Here is a 20080-nt window from a genome sequence, read left to right as displayed (position 1 = left end):
TGAAGGAAAACGCTGGGCTGGCATTTATTCCCTTCAAAGACCTGCAGTTCAAAAAAGCGCCCCTCCGACAGCCAAACCTATCTGTTCTCTGATTGGATTGTTACATTTGTGATTGACATGACATTGACCAATCAGATGAAAGGAAGAAAAATAGGGTCAAAATTCATACTTGTAACTTGCAGGGTTTTTGGCTAAGTCCACACACAAATCTTTTTTACACAGACAAAACCAATTTACAAGTACAAAATATTTATGACCACATTTTGAGCCCATAGAGACGCTACAGAAGCAACAGGGAGGAGGAGAGGGCGGGGCTCACCGTGATGATGGCTTTCCCCACCGTGCCTCCAGGTCTGAGCAGAGCTTTGGACAGTTTCCTCTGGGAGATGATCTGTGCGCGCGCACACACACACACACACACACACACACACAGTGTTAATACACACAGCTACTTCTGTACATACATGGTTGGTTTTCAGCAGGAAGCTGTCTGACAAAGAAAATTGTGACATTTCTTGTAAATTAAGACATTTTTGTGGAGTGGACCACCCATAACTTTGTTGTACATATACAATGACAATAAAGGGCTATTCTATTCCATTCTATTCTATTCTATTGTAAATCTGCTGTGGATCATCTGCCACCAGGCTGCTTAGCAGATTAAAGGTCCCACATCTCCCCACTTTAAACGCTACAGGCAGCACGCCCTCCATCAGCACTCAGGACTCTTAAATCCTCGCCCGTCCCTGCAGAGTCACACTTCTTCAGGCTCGCCGTGGTTCCTCCCGCTCGGGTCAAACAGTTTGTTTGTACCGTCACCTGTTGAAGCTCGGGTGGTGACCGAGCTGCTGAGGCTCTGTCACGGACCCGGTTCCGGGGACTCGGGGTCCGTGAGCAGTGTGGACTATAATTATTATCAGTAGTATTATTATTATTTTGTGATGTGTGTGTCTTCTGCACAATGCTGACATGTCTGTGTTCCACTTATTGCATGTGTAGGCAGGGTGTGTGTGTGTATTTGTGTGTGTCTGCGGGTGTGGCTGTTGGATGGATGACACCTGAAGTCCCTGCCACACACCTGCTGCTGATCAGGGCTCGTCGGGGAGCTTAGGAGAGCGTTGGCGCTCCCACTGACGCGGGATCATTGCGTTACATCCCACGTTAGCGTGTGTCAGTGTACGGTAGTGCAGCTCGTGTATGCCCGTGGGGTCAGTGTTGACGGCTGCTTCTGCTGTTTTCCTGCAGGTGGAACCAGAAGGACGGCACGCACAGGGTGTGCAGGAACACGACAGCAGGGAGCACGAGCACTGACGTCGGAGGGGAGCACACGCGGGAGTCTAGGGAGCAACGGGGATTTAGTGTGCATCTGTTATTTACCTCACTGTAAAACACACTGTCTTCACTAAAGAGTCCAGCTTCCGGGTCCTTCTTCCCCACATCCCCACATGACATGCTCAGCTGAGGTCTGCTGGGTTCTCCGGAGCCTTCAAAACAGGGTCACCAATCCCAGTCCACGAGGGCCGGTGTCCTGCAGGTTTTAGATGTGTGCTGGATCCACCACCGCTGATTTAATGGCTAAATTACCTTCTCAAGATGTTAAGTTCTCCAGAGGCCTGGTAATGAACTAATCGTTTGCTTCAGGTGTGTTGGCCCAGGGTCAGATCTAAGACCTGCAGGGACACCGGCCGTCGTGGACTTTTTTCAATTCTTTTTGAATTTTGTCTTTTGTGTGTCTCACCTGCTCGTTTTTAAAGCTTTGTACTCTTCGTGCTGGATCTGATTTTCTTGCAGCTTTTAGGCAATGATCAGTTTTCCTTTTTTCAGGATTTTCCGGGACATGCCAAGCTGTTAACATATTCTTTAATGTGTTTAAATACTGCTCCTGAACCATGTTCCCACTTCAGTTCCAGCATGAAAACCTCTCCTGCTGTTAAAAATCAAACCTGTGCTATCAGCAGGATAAAAAAGAAGCTGTTTTACTTCATTACGGAGTGAAATCTCGCCCCTCTGCCGCCTCGTGTGCCAGAACTGCTTCTTCCAGGCCCGTTAAAAACCTGCGGTGCTCCGTCAGCCATCTGGCTGCTGAACGAGCTGGCAGAACTGACGCTGCTGGCAGAAACAAAGACGATGGTGAGGAGGAGGCTTTTCCTGACTTTCCGCAGTCATCCGAGCTGATTGTTTCATCACCCACTTGGCTCCTTCTCCTCATCATCTTCTTCAGATAAGTGTGTTAAAACTCTTCCAACACATTTTTACTTCCCTGCAGGAAACTGAAAACAGTCGGAAGGAAATCCACAATGAGGCTCAGCTGACAGACTTCCCAACTTCAGTTTTTAATGAGACCAACAGCAGGTGGAAAATCTGTCTGTTCATCGGATTCTTTAGCTCTTAACAAAACACCAAACAACACGTAGATTCCCTTGGACTGCATTATGTGTGGATTTATCTTTTCATTATAGCGCAGACTGAATTTAGGTGATTTTAATAAGAGATGCTGCGTCTGGAGCCCGACTCCAACGTTTTTCTCGAGCTGAAAACTTTGTTTCAGCACAAACTTTGGTAATGACAGCAGATGGCTGCCTGTTGCCACTCTGCTATCTGACTGGCATTTACTCACAGTTGGCAGAACTTCACTTAGAAACAAAGCGAAGCTGCAGTCTCTGTGAGCATTTAGTCAGGCTGAAAACGTCTGCGATCAGGTCGGCGAGCTAATTTCTGTGTTTTCCTTGAGCCACATTTAAAACAGACGTTTCAATGAAACGTGAAATTATTCCTGTTGATTTGATTCGTTTCGTGACACCTGAGCTCACTCCCACAAGCCGTCCCTCAGCAGTCTCAAACAGTAGCTCGTGCCAGGTTAGACTAATCACAAAGTTCAACAGCTCAGACGCCGACACAGACTCCACAGAGTCGAGCAAACAGAAATGACGGCAGGATTTTGTGAGCTGCAAAGTGAACAAGCGAGCTAAGTCCACCACCTGTCAATAATCCTCCAATAACACCAGAAAAAGTTGCCAGATCTGTTGCTAGTCGCTTTTTAGAAAAAATGTCGCTCAAAGGGTCTGAAAACTCGCTAAATATAGCGACAAAGTTGCTAAGTCGGCAACACTGGAAGACACTCTGAACCACAGACAAATGAGTGGAAGCATTCTGCTTCAAGGCCACCAGGGGGCGAAACCTGTGGTTGAACAAAGACTCCCCGGTCTATGGAAGACAACGGGAAAACGTTCTTGCCTAGACCAGTGTTTCCCACCCTTTTGGAGCCACGGCACATATTTCCCATTAGAAAAATCGCACGGCACACCACCAAACAAAAATGTCACAAAAAGCATATTGATACTTTTCCCAGCGAAACAGGTGTAGTGGAAAGCGCTCGGTTTGTCCCCAGTGTACCTTTTTTGCTTTCTTCTGACCATTACTCATGCTAGAGCCTTCAGGATCGGCGTTTCACCTAATCAGGTGGAACCAGACAATCTTCCACGGCACACTGGATCATTTCAGTGGTTGGGAAACACTGGTCTAGACCAGATCAGTCAACACCTTCCTGATGAGTTTCGGGGCTCAGTCACTCATTTCAGGTGAATTATCCTGCATATGTAACCTGCTTCCTCACAGCCGCTCACCACATAAGATTTCAGCTCACAAGTGGGTGACGCTGCACTGACTTCATCCATCTATGGCTTGAACATAGACGTCCGTCTGTTGACGATCCTCATTCCAGGTACTAGATCCTTGTTTGGGTAAAAATACGTTCCTTCAACCTTCAGGCAACAACCAGTGAAATAACTGCTGGCAATGTAAATCTCCAGGTTCTCAACTTGGATGCAAACAACTGAAGTGACAGCCAATTAGAGGGAAGGATACTGCTGTGATTGACACATGAGGGTTACCTAGGCCAGCGGTCTCCAACCTTTTTTGCGCCACGGACCAGTTCATGCCCGACAATATTTTCACGGACCGGCCTTTAAGGTGTCGCGGATAAATACAACAAAATAAAACTGGTACCAAAAAATAGAAGATTTATTCATAACACACATGAAAAGACCCAGGAAAACCGAGTTAACGATAAAGACGATAACAAAATAACGCTGGAAACCGATAAAAACCCTGAAAACCAGACATTTCACACCTGAGCCTCAACTCTCGCGGCTTGGTACCAAACGACTCACGGACCGGTACCAGGCCGGGGCCCGGGGGTTGGGGACCGCTGACCTAGGCAACCAGAGCCTGGAATTTCCTCTAGCAACCGATGTACAGAGGGAATGTTGTATATCTGGAATGGGCTTAACTCTGAACACTGACAGATGATGCTTACCCATCAGGCACTGGGCTTTTACAGGCATCCATGTGACGAGCTGTTACACATTCAGTGTTTTGTCTTTTTCTTTGAGCTATTTTTTCTTTTTCCATCCATCTATCAGTGAAGATTATTGGCACCAAACCCCCAAATGTGCACTTAAAAAAAACTGCTGTAATATTGAGCTTTTTTACATGGGAGACACTTTTGGTGCCTCTAGTGGACACAAGAGGAACTGCAGATTAAGTTCAAACATGAAATTAGAAGTTCAGATTTTCAGGTGTAGTTTGTAGTGAAAACGTTCTGAAAAAAAACAGGATTATGATTCTCAGCCTCGTCAGCTGCTGCTCGGTTAGCAAACACACACGTGTGTCATGTGGAGAGGCTGAAAACTCATTTTGTGTCTCAGGCAGACAAATAATGATTTTTATCAAGTCAGATTTTTATAAATGTTGTGAGAGCGTGCATGAACCGGTCATTCTTCAGTGAGCGACACACACACACAAATGTGTTTTATTCCCACTTTATTGTGTCTGCGGCACGCAGGCTGTAATTGAGTCTCTGAAAAGCTGCTGGCTGACAAAAACACGGCAAACAATTAGCTTTTCATCGAGAAAAGAAAAGAAGCCCAAAGAGAAGCTCAGGCTTCTGTTTACCGATGTTTTTCTGAAGTGCTGATCTATTAGCAGAAGCTTTGGAGGTCTGTCGGCGTTACAAACTTCACTGGGAACAAAAAGAGCCGTTCAGACCTTCAGCTGAAGTGAGGCTGATGACTGACAGCTTCCTAATGTTTACCTGTGAAAGCACACACACACACGGCAGGCGTCTTCTGGCAGATCTCAGTCTCGCTCTTCAGTTTCGTGACACTCAGGCTTATTTATTCCTGTTTACTTGTTTTCATTGGCTCTCAGGTATTTGTCAGGTGTGTGGAAAAATAGAAACTTCAGTTTTCATTCAACTGTTTCAGAGAAGTTTCTTAAATGGAAGTAAGATCGTCTGACTGGAGGCTTGAAGTTAAATAAAGACCATAAATAATAAAGAAGGAACTGTGACTCACCTGTCCCAGCGTGCACTCCACCGATCCCAGGAAGATCGCCTCCTTCAGGCCGTTGTGGCTGCTGTTGATGTCGTACAGCTCGAAGCGCAGACGCTGCACCTCTTCAAAATAAAAGTCCAGCGTGAAAACCTTTGAGTAGGTAGGGTTGACACAGCTGCGGATCACCTCCGTCCGATCCACCTGCAGGACACCAAAGGACGAAATAACGTGAGTTATTGCTCGATGGCTTGCACCTGCACGTCAACTGTAAATACTACATGAACATGAGCGGTATGAAAGCTAATCCAAGGTGCGACTTTTCATTCTTTCATTCCTGTCGTGCACAAATATGTGTGATTATTAATTTTCCAGAGTCATGAGGAATCATGACTGCATTACATCGGTTTGTTAGAACACTTGCAGGTGCAGCAGAAGCAGCATCGTGTAGAAGTCTGAAGGACTCCAGCAACCATCAAAGGTAAGCGCGTCTTCACAGCGAAAGAGCCACAGATCAGAAGCATGTTCAGGTTCAGACTCTAAATGTTGAGTCCCTCTTTATCGCCCGCGGCGTCTCTGGGAGAAATTTTAGCAAAAACAGCCTGAACTCTGGAGTCATCGTGGCTCAGCATCCAGCCCGTCAGCCTGAGTTTGCAGTCGGAGACGTTGTCTGCTTTCTAAATCAAGTTGAAGGTCATAGTTTTCACACGTTGGGGGAGTCAGAGGGACTAACCTGGGCTAACAGGGAGCATTTCACCCGGTGCAGTCCCACATCACTGCATCTAGTGATGATTTTGAAGGGCAGGCTTTGTTGGCACAGTCTCAGAATTTCTTCTTTTTCTCAATCTTTGTTTTAAACTTTAACATTATTTTATTACTTAATTATTTTTCTGTGTAAATTACATCAATGAAAACTTTTTTTGGTTAAATAAATGTAAACTCAAATGAGGGTTGGTTTTTGTTTTCTTTTTAATGTTTTTATCTAAAAGAGGATAAAGTGAAGCTCACTTCTGTCTGACCTGTGAAAACATCCTGAACTTTTCCGTCAGTAAGTGCTGATGTTATGATGTAGCTGCTAGAAAAGCTTCTCTGTCTCGTAGGAAGTGAAGGCCAGTCTCCAGTACTGCAATCTTCTGCAGGAGGCTGTGGTAGTCATCTGTGGAGAGGGAAGACATCTTGTTGCTAGTTAGCCTAGCGGTTAGCACCTTTCCAGGCTATTGAGGCTGTTTGGTGCCCAGACGCTGTAATCAGGCTTCAGCTGTGTGTAGGCCACAGACACACGGAGCGCTGAGGACAAGGTAACTATAAAAATGTTGCTGTTTCTGTTAAGAACGCTTTAGTCCTAATGATCTATAAGTGTCCAGAAGCTCTCGCAGGTAAGCTCACACGGAAAAAAGGGAAAAAAATCAGCATGAAAATCAATAAAAGAAGCAAAGCATTTAAAGGGCAAAGAGACGAAGCGTCCACACTCACAAAAGGGGGAGGAGCATTTTAGAGGCCTGACTTCAGTTCAGGAGACGAGGCTTTAGGTGATGATGGTCCTGAGTCAGGTGACCCAGTGTTGATGTTTGGATTCTGTGATTTTGTGCTTTTCTGGTGGTTTAGCTTTTTGTATTTTCTGGCTCTGAGTTCTTCAGTGCTTTGTGATTTCTAGTAGTGATGGTGAGATGAAGCCTCATGATGAACTGAAGCTTCCCATCCAACTGGTCGACTCATGGTTCGAAGCATTGTGATGATTCATTTGCTCTACTGCGCCATCAAGTGGACAATTCAAGTGAAACGGGCTCAATGATTATAATGATGTGATGAGTAAACCGCTAAACTGAATAAATAAATTGTTTTTCATGGTTATTTATCCCGAATATTGTCTCAGTATGTCTGATACAAAAGAGAAAGTGGAAACTATCAGTACACAGTTTTTGGGATGATTGTGTAACTGCGTAATCATGCTTATGTACATCTCAATGATGACACAAACTAGTGTGTGGCACTTCAAGTTGAATGAATAAAGGAATTACTATTGTTCATGACACCAATAACTGAACTCTAAATATTAGTTATATTTAATACTATACTAATTTTATATTATATTAATTTAATTAATGTTTGTGTATAATAAATTGGCAGCTTAACACAGGAATGTACATGGAAACAAAAAGGGAGGGAGTTGTGATGTGAATGTGCTTGTGACTTTATAACAGTGCTCATGACACTAGGGTAAAGTTTTCATTTGTTTTTATTCAAAAATAGCAGCTTTTCCACAGTGCTGGGCTTAAGACGGTTCCTCTTTTTTGAGAGGATTTCTCCTGCTTTTGAAAATATCCTCTCACAGGGCACAGATGAAGCAGGGGTTGCAAGAAAAACCACAGCAAGTTTATACAAGTTTGGATAAAGAAATTTGTGTCCAGTACTCCAGTAGCTATGTAACACGTACGTAATCCAATTCCACAACACGATGTGATGGGGAATCAGCTGTGTTTTGCTGCCCATTTTATTTCGAATCTGGCGCGAACCGGTGAACCAGTTCCCGAATCAGTCACGTGGTACGGACTGCCCGCGAGGCCTCGAACGTCACTGCATACGTAATCAACGCAAGCCTCGATACGCGCTTCAGAAAAACGCCCCCGCGATTACCCGACGCGCGATTCGAAGCTTCGACACACAGGACACATCACTAATTTCTAGTTCGTAGGTTTTGTTCCATGTTTAGTGTGTCGTGTCTCTAATGTAGGTTTGGTTCTGTCTTCATGTTTGTTCCGTGTCCCACGCTCAGTCGTGTCTCCATGTCGTAGTTTGTTAGTCTTGTCTCTGTGCTCCCTCTGTTCCTTATGTTCTGTCAATTTCAGTGTCAGCCTCTGGTTTCCTGTTTTATTTTGATAGTTCTGTGTGAGTATATTCAGTTTTAGGTCCTCCTCGTCTCGTTGTGTCAGATTAGTCCCAGCTGTGTTTCCCTCGTGTATTTAAGCGTGTTTGTGTTTTCCTCTGTCTGTTGTCACGTCGTTAACCATCGCGGCTGAGTGTTTCCTTTGTGTTCCCAGTAATTTCCCAATGTTCTGTTCCTGGTTTGTTTTCTAGTTCCCAGTTCAGTTTGTTGTATTCATCGCTCGAGTTTTTCCAGCGATGAAGCTGTTTTGAGTTTCCTCTCTGTGTATGAGTCCTGGGTTTGGGTCCTACATCCTTCCTGCCACACAGCTGAGGGGAGGTGAAGGAGGAGAACGACATGGTGAAACTGTACACGTACAAATGTTAAATGGTCACCGTTTAAAAGAGCTACTTGTGATCTTTAAATCTAAGAGTACATATGATGTGAAGGGCAAGATGGCGGCTTCCACAAACTCTCATCACTTCTATGTATTTTCAATGGACTCAGTCTGTTTTTATCAGCACACATCAATTTGTGGGGAGATGTACGTCCACAGTAATCAGTGTACGAGTACAATATACGTCATTTTTTCTCCTACTGACTCACACAGTCAGTGTGTGACTGACTGTGTGAGTCCACACTCCCCCTGGTGTAAAACGTGCAGCTCTAAGGACCACAGTGTGAGATCTGATCCATAAGTCAGAGCAGGAAAGCGATTGTGGTCAGGAAGTGATGAAGTCTTAAATTAGCAGCGAGCTGCTGAGAAGCTGCGTGCAGTCGAAGTCCTCGTCCAACAGTCAGAGTCATCCTCGTCTCCTCGTTATAAGGGACAGATGGTGAATCAGCTGAAAAGAAATCCAGCGTGGAGCGTGAGAGGAAACCCGACGTCCTGCGAGTGTCTGAGAACGAGTGTAAGAGCTCCGCTGGCTCCGAAACATCTGAAAGCAGGAAATCATCCCACAGGTTCGCTCAGCAGTTTGATGTGAAAACAAAAGGTCCTGAAGATCTGCAGTCTCGGCGTCTCTCATTAGTCAGAAACAGAAGCGTTCAAGCATCCGTCAAGGCTTTTTTGTTTCCTCTGTAAAACAAATGAGCAGTTTATGATAAAGAGAAGATGTCAGCACGAAGCTGAAGGTCCCGCTCTGATCATAAATTCAGCTGCTGCACGTTTCACTGCAAAGAGTCTGAACTGTGAGAGATGAAATCTGAATTTGTTTCAGGGAGAAAAACTGAAGACAAGCGTTTCATACCTGCACCTGCAGCACTGTCTAATACATGGAAGCCAATAAATGTTTAATTTTCCACACGTGCCCATGAGCAAGGCTTTGGACGCTGCCAAGCGAGCCACCAAAGCTGCGACAGCAACCCTGAAGGACCGAGTTCTGGACTGGACCGGGCTGGACTCCAAGCTGAAACCTGGAACAACGGGACCAGAACAGACCCCGCCCCCCTCCCAGAGCTGAGACCGAGCAACACTGGGAGAACATCCGGGTCGAGGAGGCGTCCCACAACACCAAGAGACTGAATAAGCACAGACCACAAGAACCCGTCCTCACTGCAGAACCTGAAACATGCAAACGTGACCCTGGTGTCTGGAGACTCGGTGGTTTGTGCTGCATTTATCTGCATTCTGTGATTTACTGGGTTCATGTCCTTTAGCCATTGTTTAGTGTTTTTTGCTCTTCAGGTTTTGTTATTGCGCCTCCTTTGTGTCCCTTGTGTTACGTCTAGTCGTCGTTGCCTCTGTGTTCATGTGTTTCCTGTTTTACTTTGACAGTCTGCGTCCCGTGTCAGTGTATTCGGTTTTGCTTCCTCCCGGTCTCGTCATGTCTTATTGTTCACAGCTGTGTTCCCTCCGTTCCTCCATCTTCCTCCGTGCTGCCTCTGCATTTCCTGGTTTCTCAGTCCTTGCTTCTGGTCTTCGTCCTCAGGTTATGTGTTATGCTTAGTTTTCCCCAGTCTGGGCTTTTGTTAGTTCTCTCACTTCCTCCTGTTTGCAGTGTTTTGCCAGAAATAAAGGCTCACTTTTCGTTATCATCCACCCTCGTCTCTGTGGCTGCATTTGGGTCCACATTCTCCTCACGCCATGGCGTCTGCGTCAGCAGACGGAAACAGAACAACACGGGACAGAACGCGAAGGATGTTCAAACCTTCAAACTGCTCTCCTCTCACACATCATCTCATCCATGAAGCTCATCTGGAAGCTGAGGGGCGGGCACTTCCTGAGAGACTTCCTTTTTTTCTTTATTAAGTGTAGTCATATTATACAGTAATACTCAGATTACCACATATTACCGTTCTGTCCAGATACGGTCTGTGTGTGAATATGAATGACATATGATGAGGATATAAAACTCAACAAAAAGAAACACACACATCATCATCATCATCATTAAACTCATCATTGGTTCCTTTTAGTTCATATTTAATTTCCCAAACCTCAAATGTCACATCCCTGGGCCACCTGAGGGGGACTCAGGACGTTCCAGTTTACAGAAATAAGATGAAGAGCGAGAGAAACGGCGTTATAGATAATTATTGAGCAGGTAGCATTTGAAGCTCTCACAGTAATGACGGCAGTCAGAGGATCCGACTAAAAGCCAGAATGCACTGAGCACTGAGCGTGAGCACAACAGGAGGATTGAAGCTGATTCATGAGTTCACTTTAGTGTAATGGAGGCGATGCACAGCTAGTGTCAGCATCCATCTGAAAGGGTCTGCTGATGAGGCAACATCTCACAAATGAATCCATAAATCTGGGAAATGATGTCCTTATTATCTACACTGTGTGTGTGTGTGTGTGTGTGTGTGTGTGTGTGTGTGTGTGTAAGTAAATTTCCCTGGTAGTTATTCAAAGGATGCAAATATGCCAAAGAACAAATCCCTGATCAGATGGATGCCACTCCTGTGCCATGCCTGCGAGGCCGCATCCGTTCCAGTAAAATGTTATTAATATAACAGATAAAACTCACAAAGTGATTCACAACAACAACAAGGCTAAAAATATAAACACCGAGTGTTGAACGAGTTTAGCTGCTTTTTAAAAGAGTCCACGGAGCTGAGGTGCAGTTCCAGAGCCTGGGGTGTCGTCAGGCCCCAAAATGTTTGTTTTCTTAGAAAGCACCAATCAAAGCAGAAATACTGTGTGACATCATTCATGAGTCACAATCACCGTCATGGATACGCTGGCTTCTGCTGGGATGGTGTTGCTGCAAAGCGCGGTGATGGAAGCGCTCTGCGCTCGCTTCCTGAACCACAACCACGTGTGAAGAGTGCGGAAAACCGAAGCTCGAGCAAAGTCCAGCACGCCGTCACTGTCACTGATGTGCACGCACAGGAAATCATTTTTCAAATCTGAACTTTTACCTTCTCTTTATATTCTTACATGCTGCCATTTTTTCAAACATTTCAAGTTGCTGTACATCAATACAACCGTTACAGCCCAGATTTGAATCATATGTTTGCATTAAGTCCAGAGTAACTACATAAACTGCAATAAAAATTAAAATCGTTTTTGGTTTGTTCTTTTATTTTACACATATTTGTAGTTACAGAAATGTCAGAGGTAGCTGCCTCCACCAGCGTGTGAATGTGAGAGTGAATGAATAGTGGAACTGTACAGCGCTTTGAGGGTCTCGAAAAGCTCTATAAATGCAATCCATCATCATCATCATCATCATCATCATTATTATCATTGTTGTTGTTGTTATTATTATTGTTATTGTTGTTATTATTGTTGTTATTGTTGTTGTTGTTGTTGTCGTTGTTGTCGTTGTCATCGTTGTTGTTATTATTATTATTGTTATTATTATTATTATCATTGCTATTGTTGTTGTTGTTGTTATTATTATTGTTATTATTATTATTGTCGTTGTTGTTGTTATTATTGTATTATTATTGTTATTGTTGTCGTTGTTGTTATTATTATTGTATTATTATTGTTATTGTTGTCGTTGTTGTTATTATTATTATTATTATTATTGTTGTTGTTATTATTATTGTTATTCCTCAAAACTGTAAATGCAAAAAAGTTGCACAAAATAATTTCCAACCACAGGAAATTTATTTTGAGTGTCTTCATAGTTTCATTTTTGAGTGACGTCACTTCCACTTTTGGCAGGTAATGGCGGACGTGTGCGAGTCTGCACTGATGTTTATTCAATTCAATTCAATTTTATTTATATAGCGCCAAATCACAACAAAAGTCGCCTCAAGGCGCTTCATAGATACAGAGAAAAACCCAACAATCATATGAGCCCCTATGAGCACTTTGGCGACAGTGGGAAGGAAAAACTCTCTTTTAACAGGAAGAAACCTCCAGCAGAACCAGGCTCAGGGAGGGGCGGGGCCATCTGCTGTGATTGGTTGGGGCCAATCGTTATTCCAACGTAGGAAGTGCTATGAACAGCTGATCAGATCAGCAAAGTGCGTTTCTGGATTATAATGTTTTTGTTGTTGTCAGTGCTTTAATTATTGCGCTAGCTTATGTGGTTGCAATTCTACCGGGATTTAAAACTAGTTATGTGCTTAAAAGGGTTGATGGTATCTTTAATGTGTTCAGCCTCAAAAATAAAGTCAGGAGCAGATTAGAAAAGAAGACAGGAAAACAGAAAGTACGTGAGCACTGAAGCTGAGCAGACCTGTTCCATCTACCTGTCGTTCCTCTTTCAGCTGCTCAAAGTTAAAGTGAAAATAACATTTTTCCCACTGATCTGAGGTCAAAAATGAGGCAGAGCTCAGATCAGTTACACGAATATTAATAAACACACCTGTAGATCCTCACAAAAAACACATCTAACAAATGACTCGGTCGTCCAGGTGAAGACAAAACTGAAGTAAATCTGTTGAGCCAATCAGAGAGCTGCTTCAGCAGAAACGCCACGGTTACACTTTTTCTTCTCATTAATGTGAAGCTGCAAACACACAAAAGCTTCTGGAGAAAATCGACCAAATCGAGCCAAAAGTCAAAGGCAGAGACTTCAGCACCAACTATGAAAGCAGCATTTCGCTTCTTTGGGTTTCCAGGAGACAAACTCATGTTTCTGTTGTTTCCACATGTTCATCACGTCGGCGCTGACTCGTCTGCTGAGGATCACACACAGAGCAGGTCAGACTCACAGGAGAGACGATGAGCAAATTCTGCTTCACATCCGACGACGACGATGATGATGGCGGAGACCCTGATTGACCCAGGCGCTGTGTTAGTCGACAGACAGGCTGCAGCAGCCTGAGCAGCTCACCTGTAACAGAGCCTCAGAGCAGAGATCCTGCAGCGGGACGATGAGCCCAAACATCACATCCAGGTCATTATCCTCAGGTACACCTGACAGCCTGTCACAATCAGGGGGCTGACTGTGTGCAGAGGGAAAGATGGACCCAAATGCAGATGAAACAAAACGTGACTTGGATAACCACAAACGAGCCAAATAACTGCAAACAAAAGGCAAAACTAACAATAAACTAAACCGGGAGCTGAATTAAATAAAAACAACAGGACCTGACATGAGAAAACTTGACACAAACTCTTGGCCTGAAAACAAAGCAGACGATCTGACAATGACACACTGAAAACAGAGGAACACACGAACAGCTGACTGACATGAGCCCAGTGACAGCACAGGGGAAGTGAAACTAAATACACGAGAATTCTTCAAAATAAAACAGGAAACACTGAAACTAGACATGACAACACAAGCTTAGTAGACCTAACACGCGATAAACGACACAAGAACCCAAACACAGAAACCAAGGAAACAATAAATAATGACTGCCTTTAACCTCAACTAAAAGCTAAACAGGAACGACACATGAACTAATCACAAATCTAAAATGAGACGAATACAAAATGTACTGAGACCCAGCCTGTGACACGCCTCAGTGTGTCAGCGCCATTAACTTATTTTATTTCCACCAAAACATTAAATCAAACTTCTTGTGGCACTCGCTAACATCGTCAGCCTGCCCCAAGAGTCTGAACTGTAGGGGGCAGTAAAGGGAGAAGAAAACCACAAAAGAAGAAATTGACCACAAATAACAGACTGAACGCCTCGTGCTTGTTAAAGAAAGCATCAGGAGCAAAACCTTTTCCTCTGGTCCTCCAGGTGAGTCTCAGATCACCTGTTCAACTATCACTTTAAGCATCTCAGTGAGAGAGTGTGGCGGTGATGTCATGGTGGGCCTCCCCACGGCTGCAGGTACGACCCGCACCTGCTAACGAAGTCACCAAAACAAACACACCTGTCAATTTCTTTGAGCCGTTTTTCACTTTGACCAACGGCCCGAGTGAATCTGCCTCAAACGGACCAGACGGGCTACACAGACCTCGTGTTTGACAACCCTGATCTAAATGCTTTAAACCTGATGTCCACACACACAGCTTGCACTTATATGATCCCAGGAACCGCATGCACTGCATTTGTGTTTAGATAAGATGGAGAGGTTTGTCACTCCTCCTCAGAGAAATCTTCTTTGCAGCAGCACAAAAACACTCGAAGCCTCTGAAATGCATCTTTCTGTAAATGTGTCTGTAAATAGATCCAAGTGAACCTTTCTTCCCTGTCGCACTACAACGAGCGTTCGGAGCTTTGAAACAGGCGGGTCTATTACAGGAAAACTGGCGAATTACTTTAATGTTGAGCCGTGTTCATATACTTTTCTCACGTCTTTCGACTCCTGTTCACAGCTTCTCTAATGAAGCAGCAGCAAAAAAGCACTATAAAAATAAAATGTGGTCTTAATGCACATTCATATATACGTCTGAGCGTGATGAGAGGATTGTGGGGGTTGTGTGAAAGGGAGGTGTGAAGATTCATAGTTAAAATTACAATCTGACAAAAACACAGCTGCCATTGTTTTAAATTAGATCTGTAACAAAGACAAAGAACACCAGGCTGAAGGACGCCGTGCACACTTTGTTATTTACATACAAATTTAATTTAAATCTCATCGCGACCATCAGATAATCTACGGAGTCTTTATTGCTGCTGGAGCCGTGATAACATGCGGTACACTATCATCATATCACTAATATCATCATATTCAACTACAATCGATCCCCACAGGGCACTTTATTGTGGCGATCATGGAAGAGGTTTGATTTTTTTCCATATCCTGATTTTAGTTTCTAGTTGGCTTCTCGTGTCCGTCTTCCTGGTTTCCATTTCCTGTTTTACTTTGACAGTTCCTCTTCCTTGTGTCTTCCTGTCTGACTCCTCCCACTGATTTCCTACCTCTGTGTCATCGTCTTATAAAAGATGGAGTTTCTGAACCAAACAAAAGGGCTCAAACCGCTTAAACCTGCAGTATTTTTAGTGCCTGCAGGGGGCGACACCTGCGGTTATTATATTGTCTGTGTTCCTGTTCTGTCTGCGGATAATGAGAACTTCAAATTGTTCCCTTTTGTGCCTAATTGTGCATTCAGTCCTGTCTGTATGCACTCATAGCCACATCATTAGGTACACCCTTTTGTCTTCAGAGCTGCTTTAAATCTTCGTGACAAAGATTCAGCGAGGCGCTGAAAACATTCCTCACAGAATTTGGTCATATTGGCATGACATCATCACACAGCTTCTGATCACTTCCTGTAAACCCCAGAGATGGTTATGTGGGAAAATCCAGCAGATCAGCACGTTCTGAAACAACAGCCACGTTCAAAATCTCTAAAATCTCATTTATTTCTGATTAATCTGCATTGAAAGCAGTTCAGAGGTGCAGAGATGGACCTGAGAGAGATCAGCCAAACATTAACATGAAGTCTCAGCGGATGACGAGAGCTTCAAATTGAAATGCAAAGGAAAGTGGTTTGCATCTAAAGCTCACACAGCTTCTGTTTAAGTTTGCATTTTTATTTTCAGCCAAACAATCAGAAAACTGAGAAGTGGAAAGAAAGCCGGGAAACACGTGCTGTGATTCTAGATGTGAAGTGCACAAAGGTCCTGTCATCTATCTCAGGAAACACACAATCCCTCAAAGTCTGATCTAATCTGCATCTGAAGAACAAGAAGCATCGTCTTTCTCCACATCTCAGCTCTGCCGAGACAAAGAGAGAAAATCGTTCTTCAGACTCTTCCGTGACACCATCCCACCTCCTCTTCAACGTTCGGCAGAAAGACGCGAACCTGAACAGAAAGCCAGACATTCAGAGATGAAGCGAAGACGAAAGTGGGACGAGGGGAAGAATAAGAGCGAGTGTGGAGAGAGAAGAGAGGGGAGGAAGAGGAGGGGTGTGTGTCTGTGCGGACACCGAGCGACATTTCATCTGGATTTCCAGACGGCTAAAAATAAAAACACAAAGTGGGACGACAGAGACCAGAAACCAGGTCTGAGCGAGTCTTACAGCAGGCTTCATCACAGCCCTGCACCCATAAACAGCCCCTCTTTGGTCTTTAGTGTCAACGCTGTTAAAATGAATCTTCCTCTGTGATCATGTGATTTTCCCTCCTTTGTGTGTTTGTGGTTTTTAAGAAATTTGTCCTCGCCGTTCTGCAGAGTCAGCAGAAAAATGGGCCCCAGGTCGTCCTTCCTGCGCAGCAGAACGACGCCAACACGACACGGGAGCGTTTGTAAAGCGGGTGTACGACTTTTTGGAGCAAAGAGGTTACACTCACTTTACGTTATTTCACTCCTTTGATTGAAGTTGGACAGGTCAGTAAAAACCAGAGTTTTATCACTTTATCAGCAACACTGGACGATAGCTGACAGACCGGACCTTACAGCAGCCGTGTTCATGGTCACATAGCTGCATTAGAAATGACGCAAACGGTCCAGTTCAGGGAATAAGCTGATTAGTTAACACACAGTTAGCGACTGCATCCACCTGTCAGTCAAAGAGGCCACGCCCCTAATAATGCAAACTTTAAACAGGTGAGTGTATAAACACCCAGTGCATCATGGGAATCCCCGGCAGCCTACGTCTATTGCAGCATAACTAAGGGAGGATTCAGGGTCACCTGGTCCAGCCCTAACTATATGCTTTAGCAAAAAGGAAAGTTTGAAGCCTAATCTTGAAAGTAGAGATAGTGTCTGTCTCCTGAATCCAAACTGGAAGCTGGTTCCACAGAAGAGGGGCCTGAAAACTGAAGGCTCTGCCTCCCATTCTACTTTTAAATACTCTAGGAACAACAAGTAGGCCTGCAGAGCAAGAGCGAAGTGCTCTAATAGGGTGATATGGTACTACAAGGTCATTAAGATAAGATGGGGCCTGATTATTTAAGACCTTGTATGTGAGGAGCAGGATTTCCACACTAATAAATGTTAAACTGAGCTCCAGTGCAGTTTACATGTCCGAGCCTGTAATGATTTCTATTCTGTCGTGTCTGTTTTGCGCTTTGAGCTCGGTTGGCGTCTCTTTGCGGGCACTCGGTGTCTCGCTGTGTTTGTATCTGTTTTTGTAGTTTCTGTGTCTCTGTTCTGATTCTGTGTCTTTGCAGCTGTTTTGTCGTGTTATCGTCTTAAAGCTTCACTCTTCCATCCCTGAAGATTTCAGTGACAGAGCGACGAGCAGAAAATGTCACAGCTGACGTCACCATCTCAGCTGTCTGAGCCAGCACTCTCAAACTTACTCTGCGTCTGTCAGAGAGGACAGAAACTGCTGCAGTCGCACCTGTTTGCATGTTACACATCCAGCACGTAACACACAAACACTGCCCAGCTGTAGACTCATGAATAACATGTGTGTCCTGCTTTAAAGACACGAGTTTTGAAGGAAATCTGCTCACTGGCTTCTGTCAGTGTCCAAACTGAAGCCCGACAGCTGACTAAACACAGCTCAGGCAGCTTCAGATGAAATTAGATTAGATTTAACTGAAGGGAGAGTTCAATTAAAAACATGAGGGAGAGAGAAAGAAGCCAGAGGGAGGAGAGAGGGGCGTCCACAGCACTAAAGACAGTCCCCGGGCCAATAAAACATTTATAACCACAGCCTCAGTGCAAACATTAGAATAAAACCACCATTACACTTTGATGACTTACTGGCATCGCTGGGCCCTGAACGAGCATCAAGAGCTGCGGCAGAGCCGAGCTCACCCGGATCATAATCCCCGCTGACACCCAGAGACTCAAACCCCACAGCAGCGAGAACAACGCCGGCCCACTCGCAGCAAGGTCCTGCACACATGCCAGCACAGAGGCGAGGCAGGCGGCGGTGTGCCGATCGCCTCCATCCTTCTGTATGTTGGCTCATTCCTCCCTCGGTGGGAGATAGCACACGATCAGGATGTTTGTTTGTTTATCTCTCAGAGTTAAGTGACAAAACAGAAGTGCCGTACCCTGCAGCAGCGAGGCCGTCCCACAGTCCACAGCAGGAATAAACGTACCTGCTCTGGTCCCAGTAGATCGTTTACTCCTGTACAGCAGCTGTACAAACTGGACTGTTTTAATTAAGCGCCGCTGTGGTGGGTCCCACAGGAGGTGTTTCCTGTCATGCAGCTGAATCGGACCGTGTGGATGGATACTCAGCATCGTCACACCAAACACAGAAGCGACATTAAAGCGGTTTATAACTCAGCTTTAATATTTTACCTGTATTTGATGTGCTTACATAATCCAAAAGCTCTTGGAGAACCATTTGCTGTGAAAACATCCCTGCACGGTTTCCTGGCTTTTTAAAGTAAAACGTGGGTTTAAGACAAATCACAACCCAACAACTAGAAGAAATGAGCCGACTTCAACAGTCTTTTGTAACGGACCGTATGTTAGGAACGATGAGGCGCTCAGACGGATCGTGTGTCATACTTCCTACTGCCTCAGGGAGGCGCTGCAGAGCTGGAGGGCAAACACGGCGTGACGTGAACTGCAGCCGTCCTCCACAGTCACAAGTGGGTCATTTCAGAGGGAATTCAGCTCCACAAGAAGCTCTGAGATTTCCTCAGAACAAACCTGTCCGTGCATCCAGCAGGTAGTTCAGCACATATTTAAAGGCAGGATTCAGGGAAATGTAAATAATTAAAGGCTAAAATGTCATTTAGTGTCCAAACAGAGCAGCGGTGGGAGTGAGTCTGGCTCTAATAAAAGACTGAACTCTTTCTCTCATGCAGGCTCTCAGATAGGATGGCATGGAGGTGCTCGTGGTGACCTGATTCAAAAAGAAGGACAGGCAGAAGTTCTTTCAAATCTAGTGTTTAAATTAGGGAAGGAGAAGGCACTGGAAAAGCACAGGAGGTCATTTCAGCTGTAATTATGACTGAAGGGGGGTGAAAATGACCCACATAAACTCCAGACTGCATTAAAATCACAGCAGGGCGGGTTATATTAACACCAGCTCCCCGGGGGGAATAAACCCTGTCTCAGTGGAGCCAAAATGAGCTCTCGTTCCAGCCGCAGGTTGATAAGAATGCGATTAAACGTGCAGGATAACCAAAACAAGGCGCTGAAAGAGCCTAAAACAGCAGCGGCGTTCACAGAGGAGCGTTTCCTCGGAGCGCCGCTCGTTTCCCAGAGAAAGAAGAAGAGGAAAATCTGTTTGAAGTGACAATAACGCACAGCTGCTGATGAGGAGGCTGATTGGGTTTTAATGGCGGTGCCCTCGCCCCTTAATCACTCCATCAGCAACAATCACTCGCTTTGTCTTCCCACTGATGAGCTGACACACTATTAGCACTGATATCAACCGTTTTCTTGTTTACTCAGCAGGCCGGCGGGGGCTTTCAAATAAAGACAATCATTAAACGATTTAGTCCAAATTTACATAAAAAGAGATTTGAAAAGGAGATGATCTCATTATGACGCTGCAGGAGAGGACGACGCAGGAAAGGCTCCAGCTGGGAGCAGGAAGTGGCCGAAACCTGAGGCCTTCCCTTCATGTCAGACACCAGCACTCAACTAAAAAACTCACCGGGCTGTGAGCAGGTGCTGGGTCCAGGCCGCACGCCACTCGTGCCTTCAGGTCGCA

The 20080-nt window shown here is 44.8% G+C and overlaps 1 protein-coding gene across 2 annotated transcripts in view; it reads right to left on the bottom strand.

Annotated features, from left to right (window-relative positions):
- cpne4a (copine IVa) overlaps positions 1-20080 on the bottom strand; it is a 97783-nt gene that overhangs the window by 50777 nt on the left and 26926 nt on the right. For both annotated transcript variants that reach the window (XM_026183902.1, XM_026183903.1), the window contains exons 3-4: positions 5355-5534; positions 320-391 (exon numbers count right to left, since the gene is read on the bottom strand). In XM_026183902.1, coding sequence (XP_026039687.1) covers positions 320-391; positions 5355-5534 — 252 coding nt within the window. The remainder of the gene's footprint in view (positions 1-319; positions 392-5354; positions 5535-20080) is intronic.

This window comes from Astatotilapia calliptera, chromosome 11 (genome assembly GCF_900246225.1).
Source record: "Astatotilapia calliptera chromosome 11, fAstCal1.2, whole genome shotgun sequence".
In the NCBI taxonomy this organism is placed as follows: Eukaryota; Metazoa; Chordata; class Actinopteri; order Cichliformes; family Cichlidae; genus Astatotilapia; species Astatotilapia calliptera.
This window is presented reverse-complemented; position numbering and strand designations above follow the sequence as displayed.